This window comes from Mandrillus leucophaeus, unplaced genomic scaffold (assembly GCF_000951045.1).
Source record: "Mandrillus leucophaeus isolate KB7577 unplaced genomic scaffold, Mleu.le_1.0 Scaffold289, whole genome shotgun sequence".
In the NCBI taxonomy this organism is placed as follows: Eukaryota; Metazoa; Chordata; class Mammalia; order Primates; family Cercopithecidae; genus Mandrillus; species Mandrillus leucophaeus.
This window is the reverse complement of record NW_012103020.1, coordinates 43,801-50,047: the sequence shown is the minus strand read 5'-3', so window position 1 is coordinate 50,047 and position 6,247 is coordinate 43,801. Positions and strand designations below refer to the sequence as shown.

The 6,247-nt window shown below is 34.7% G+C and overlaps 1 protein-coding gene across 1 annotated transcript in view; it reads left to right on the top strand.

Annotated features, from left to right (window-relative positions):
• The window catches only part of ELMOD2 (ELMO/CED-12 domain containing 2), a 23,894-nt gene extending 21,026 nt beyond the window's left edge, over positions 1-2,868 (top strand). The window contains exon 8 of the mRNA XM_011985656.1: positions 2,724-2,868. Within this exon, the coding sequence (XP_011841046.1) occupies positions 2,724-2,868 (145 nt within the window). The remainder of the gene's footprint in view (positions 1-2,723) is intronic.
• The last annotated feature ends 3,379 nt before the right edge of the window (positions 2,869-6,247 follow it).

The window sequence follows — 6,247 nt, the reverse complement described above, 5'->3', positions numbered from 1 at the left end:
TGATTGTGCCACCTCCAGTCTGAGTGATAGAGCAAGACCCTGTCTTTAAAAAAAGAAAAAAAAAAAAGACATTGGTGGAAATATACTTGTGTTTGTGATTTCTTTACTTACCAATGCTTTCCTCTCCTTTTTCTTTCTGATCTCCATTCTGATACTTCTTAAAGAATTATGTATCCTCCTACTGCCTTTATTCACTTGCTTTTTCTCTCTGGGCTCCCTGATTCTATTTTGGCAAATATAACCAGGTAAGGTGATAATAAAGTCTCTTTACTCTTTACATATATTCTTCACCACCTGTGACAACTTACCTACCTGCATTCCTGACTTTGTATAGACTACCATATGAACTTTCTCTCCTTTATCTTCTTTAATACTTATGATTAGCTACATGTATGAAACCCCAAATATGTAACTCAAGTCACAATTGATAGCCAAAACTATTCTAGAAGATGGCCTGGAAGATTAATTTCCTCCCATAAGGATATGCAAATGTACAAATTGTAGTGTTTGGGTCTGTCCATGAAATTGTGATTTATAGACTATGAAATGTCTAGAATGGGAAGGCTAGGCTATTAAAGTTTGGATAATTCTTACTGTGAAAAAATCCTGAAATTGGCTAAATTAGGTTAATTTTGATGGTTTTTCTTATTGTGTATATATGTTTATTTTTCACCATTTGATACTGTTAAGACAGGTTAACTAAATTCAGGAAGGAAATTAAAAGTTGTTCTATATTACAGATTGAATATTTTAAGAGTAGTTTGACTATTAATGCAATGCTGAATTATTACAAAAATCAAATATAGTCAACTGAAGGCATTTTAGAGTCAATCTAGGGATAAAGTAGAAAAATTAGAGTACTTAGGAAAGCATTGCATTAAGCAAGACTTTTGAAACTGTTTTGGTGTTTACAGATCCCTTAGGGAATCTGATGAAAGCTTTGTATACTCTCTCCCTGGGAAACATATACACAGAAAAAGTTGTCCATAATGTAAGATGGTTCCTGGATTCCCTTTCATTCATAAATTATCATTAATTCATGGACTTCTAAGTTAACAGCCCCTGGTGTAATGGGTTGAAAATTAGAGCCAGTGAAGAAATAAGGAAGTTTATATTAATACTCTGTAGAAGAATAAAGAGGGAAGAGTTAATTAGAAATTTCTATGCTTTATGAAAATGTCAATGATTTTGTCCCCTAAAATGTAAAACCATGGACATTTATTTTTTATTTTTATCTTCATATGAGCATTGTGTGTGTGTGTCTATCATTTAGAGGTGATCCTAAGGTTAAATAGATTTGGTATAGGCCAAAAGGATGTATGTGCCTACAAATAGATAGTTCCATATCCATCTCTCTTGTACTACTAATACTTCTGTTTTATAGCTAGTATTTTAGTTAGATGATTGATGAAGCAAAAGATTGTTGATTCCCTTCTGATTGCACTGAAAATGGCACTAAACAACACAGACTTAAATTGTAGTGGAAGGAACGAACCTAGGTGAAAGGAAGAGTGTCCTAACAGGTACATATTGACTCTTCTATAGAACTAGAACCAGCAAAGAAACAAAAATAATTCAGTTTTTTTTTTTTAAGGTAGTCTCTTTTTATATTATCTGTTTATTAAAGTACTTTACAGTCTTGTCAACGACCTATACTCTGTACTACATAGGCCTGATAGCTAGGAAATTTTGACTGAGAAGCATTTGTGAATCACTGAAGTGATTTGAGACAGATGTCAGGATACTCATGGCAATACTAGGACTATCATTTTGACAGTAGCTTTTTTAAATTGGTTCTGAATATCTTATATTTGAATGGCGTACATTCCTTTGATTATTTTTCTTAAACTTTTTAGGTATTTCAGTGAAAATTACACTAGTGAAGCTCATCAGATTCTTTCCCGTTCAAATCATCCAAAACTAGGGTAAGCTGGGTATATTAAAGAAGGTGTAATCTCTCACATTTATAATGCTTAGATGATTAATGAATTTGAAAGTATATCAAGGTATTTCTTAAAATGACGTATTTAATAAGAACGTTATAAAGAATATTACATGATACATTATTTTTAAGGATAAATGTGATTGTAAACCAATTTTGTATGTATTTCAATATATTTTTATCACAAGATATAGTTTATCTATACAATGGAGATAAGGGCCCTTATAAAATCTTTTTGAGAAATAGATTTGAAGACAGGCAGAGGAAATAGTTTGGAAAAATAATAGGAAAATGGGAAATAGCTTTGCAAATTATAAAGTGAAATGCAAACTGAGGTAGTTTTATTAGCCTTACCGTTACTTTTAAAAATATTCTGATAGTATCTAATCTTTGAAAAAGCATAGTAACAATGTTAGATCATAAAAATAAGTACCCTGATAATGGAGAAGAAAATGTTGGATTATCCAGTGTATTTTAGGAATCAGTGAGATTTGGTGTCTGTAGTCCCCCGACCCCTTTTTTATTTAAGAATTTTAGTTTTAGATATCATGTGAACAGAGCTTTATTTTTATTCCTTAGATTATATCCAGAAAAATATACAGGCTTTAAAAAGCAAAAATGTTAAATTCTTTCTAGTATATTTTTCTTACCATGTAGAGATTATCATAAAAGCAATACTGTGTTAAACCTGAAGTCATTTTCTACTAATTCCTAACATAATTTTAATTTATTTTATGAGTTATTCGGCTAGCTGGTGTAACTGGTAATGTTTCTGACATAGGTATTCTTATGCAATAGTTGGAATCAATCTTACAGAGATGGCTTATAGCTTACTGAAGAGTGAAGCTTTGAAGTTTCATCTCTATAACTTTGTTCCTGGTATACCAACAATGGAACACTTTCATCAGTTTTATTGTGAGTATTAAAATGAGTTAAAACTAGATCTAAGATAATTCTTAAACCACTAGGAATGTATAATATATATTTTAATCTGTTGCCTCTATGAAGTATATAACTTATGTTTATCATTTTATTACTTAGGGTCTTTGAAAAACAAGAAAATAGTAGAAGATGAGTCCCCAAGAGTACTCTGTACTTCAGTTTTTATATTTGCTGATTATGAAAGGCAGTATTTCACATGTAGACACATCTAAGATTCATGTAATTTTTCTTTAAGCATTCATTTTCCAGCTAACTACAAAATATATTTTCCCTCTTGGATGCTGGTTAATGAATGCTGTTAAGGACAGGACAGACCATTTGCAGATTATTTTATTATTTTTGGAAGGAAATTTAATTTAGAGGAACTTTTCACCTCCCCCTGTCTTGAATTTCAAGGCCAGATTTTCTTGTGGTAGGTCAGAGATACTAAGTAACTATTCCTAAAGCTGTCTTTACTTCTCTGTTCCATTCACTTTTAGTGATAATATTTGAATACTGAAGGTTTAATTGAATGAATCCATCTTCTGAAGCTATTGTTCAGAAGCAAAGAACTCAAATCTAGTTTTTCTTCACATACTACTTTTCTTGATCTTTTTCTGTCTTTAGAATGTCATTTGCATGTTGGTAGCATATAAGAAACTACTTAGATAATAGGTGGCCAAATCATAATTTCTTTATCTCCATTGTTGAAAATATCATCCATGTCTCTTTCGCAGAACCTTTCCTGCCTTTACTTACACCCTAATTCCAGTTTTGTCTGCATCTTAACTTTCTCTTGCATGTGTCTGTTTCTTTCCGTCCCCATTGTAACTGTACAATATCAGGCCTTTGTTACTAGGTTACTGTAATAGCCTTTGGCAGTCTGTTTATGGTAACACTCTTCTATTTCTTCTCCACGTTGAAAGTATAGTTATTTAAAATGAAAATCTCATCATTTTATTCCACTGCCAAAAATTCTTCGAAGGATTCCCATTATAAGGCCCTGCATAATCTGAACCTTGGTAACCTCTCCAGACTCATCTTTTGCCATATACCAGCCCCCCTCGCACCCCTACAAACTCTATAGTGAAGACATCCCAGTCTTCTTTTTAGTTGCTCAGATATATTATGCTCTCTCTTGACTCTGTGCCTTTGCAAGTGACATTCACTTGGCCTGAACACTATTCCAGCTCCCTCTGTTCTTTCCAAGTGATGCCTTCTCATCTTCCAAATCTCAGTTTAGACATGCTCTTCTCGGGGAAGTTTATTCGTTTACTGTGTGTTAGGTGTTGTTCTAGGCCCTGGGGATATAGCAGAGAAGACAAAGTCACTGAATTCAGTGAGGAGCTGTCATCTTCAGAATCAAAATTTCGCCCTAATGCAGTGTCCACCTCCAGATACTACTTCATTTCTCTGCTCCCTTTCTTCAGGAAACTTTTTCAATAATTGCTGTTTTTCATTTCTTCATCTCCAGTTTTTATCTAATTCAAATTTAGTTTCTCTCCCCATGACTGCTCACACTGATTTTTCTCAAACACCAAGTTTTTTTGCTGCCTAATACCATTGTCATGTTTTTTCTTCATGTTATTTGTTCCTTTTAGTGGCACTGAGCATAAATGACCACACGTTTCTTCTGGAAACATTATCGTGACTTTTCTGATGCCACATTCTCCTGGCTTTTCTCCTGCACCACAGGAATTCCTGTAGACATCCACTACCTTACTAGATGTGGGAGCACCTCAGGGCCCAGCCTGTGCCCACTCCTCTCTTTAGCCCGCATACTTTTCCTAAGTGATACCATCTGATCCCTTGCTTGAAATGCCAAATGTGCATTAAATGCCAAAATATATATCTTCAGCCCAACCTCTACTTTAACCCCAGCACTGTATGTCCAGATCCTTTTTCTCCCTTAATGGATAAGGATAAAGAATCATATGGGCATGCTTACACAACGTAGGAGCCAATGCAGCATGTCTTTAAATGGAGGGACAGGTTTCAGGTCCCTAAGGACAGCATTGATGATTCTACCCAAGTGTACTGAAGATTTCTGGCAGGCATGAGATGCTTTCCTTTAGCATTCCAAAGTGGTGTCGCTGGGACTTTGCCAACTTGCCTCTATTTTTTTTTTAAAATGAAATATATCCCTTGTTCATTAGCTACCTATTGAACATAAATATAAAAGCAATTTAAAAACTCCCTAAACAATTAAGCAGTTTCCCGTATCTCAATATATACAGGAAGGTGGTAGGTTAGAAAGCGGTGCAAAATGACCTCTGTGTAGTAGTTTTCCCCTAAAGACCAGGGAACTTGAGGATCTGTGGGAACTGTTGCTCTCCAGCACCCTCACACCATCTCGGCTGGCTCCTCTATAGGAAGGACATTAAAGTGTAATATCTGAGGTAGAAAAGTCATTGTAGAACCCTTTCAGTTGCCTCATATCAGCTCAATCTATTGAGCTATATAGATCATCCTGGAAACAGTGAAGCTTATGGTTTTCAATTATTTTGAGATATTAAAATGCACATACACATATACCTATGTACCTTTTAAGCAGAAGTTTCCCAAAAACTTGATTTTCATACCCGTTACCATTGGAAGTTTCACATCTTAAGGTTCTGCTTTTCTTCTTAGGAGGAACGTATTCTAACTAGAATAATAATTTGAAATCTTGTCTTTTGAATGTGCATGCTTTTTTTGTTAGAGGAGTGGGATCAATTGGTTTGCACAAATTAGTTCCAAGGTCATAGTTTCTCTCCAGAAGGAAGAACAGTTAAGAGATTAGTTTCCACATTTTTTGTTTCCCTACGATCTGCCTTCATCTCCCGCTTTGCCTTTGATCTCTCTGCCTTTGTTTTAATGCGTCCTGTGTAGGAAGGGCTGGAAACATTGGTAGGTTAGCTTTTTAGCTCCATTATCATCTTGTACGTCCAAACTGTGAGCAGGTATCTGCCATGATTGTGGAAAGTTACTGACCACTAGTCCAGCAGGAGGGCTTAGGATTTGGGGACCTCTGTCTTCTGTATATTCCTGTCTAGGATGTCTCCATTCTAGTTTTGTAGGGCCACAATTTTAGCTGGACTTCTGGTTTGGTGGTTCCAAAAAAAAAAAAAAACAAATAGTAACACCTCAAATTTATATAACAAGAAAGTTATGCCTCAATAACAACTTTATTGAGGTATAATTTATATACCATAGAATTTACCCATTTTAAAATTACACTTAAATGGATTTTAATGAGCTAAATTGGGTAGCCATCATCATCATCCACTTTTAGAACATTTTCATCACCCCAGTGAGATGCAAGTTTACAATTAATCACCCTTCCTATGGTTTTCTTATCCTTAACCTCTGCAGTAAATACATGCAGGGAATTTCAGGTTTAGA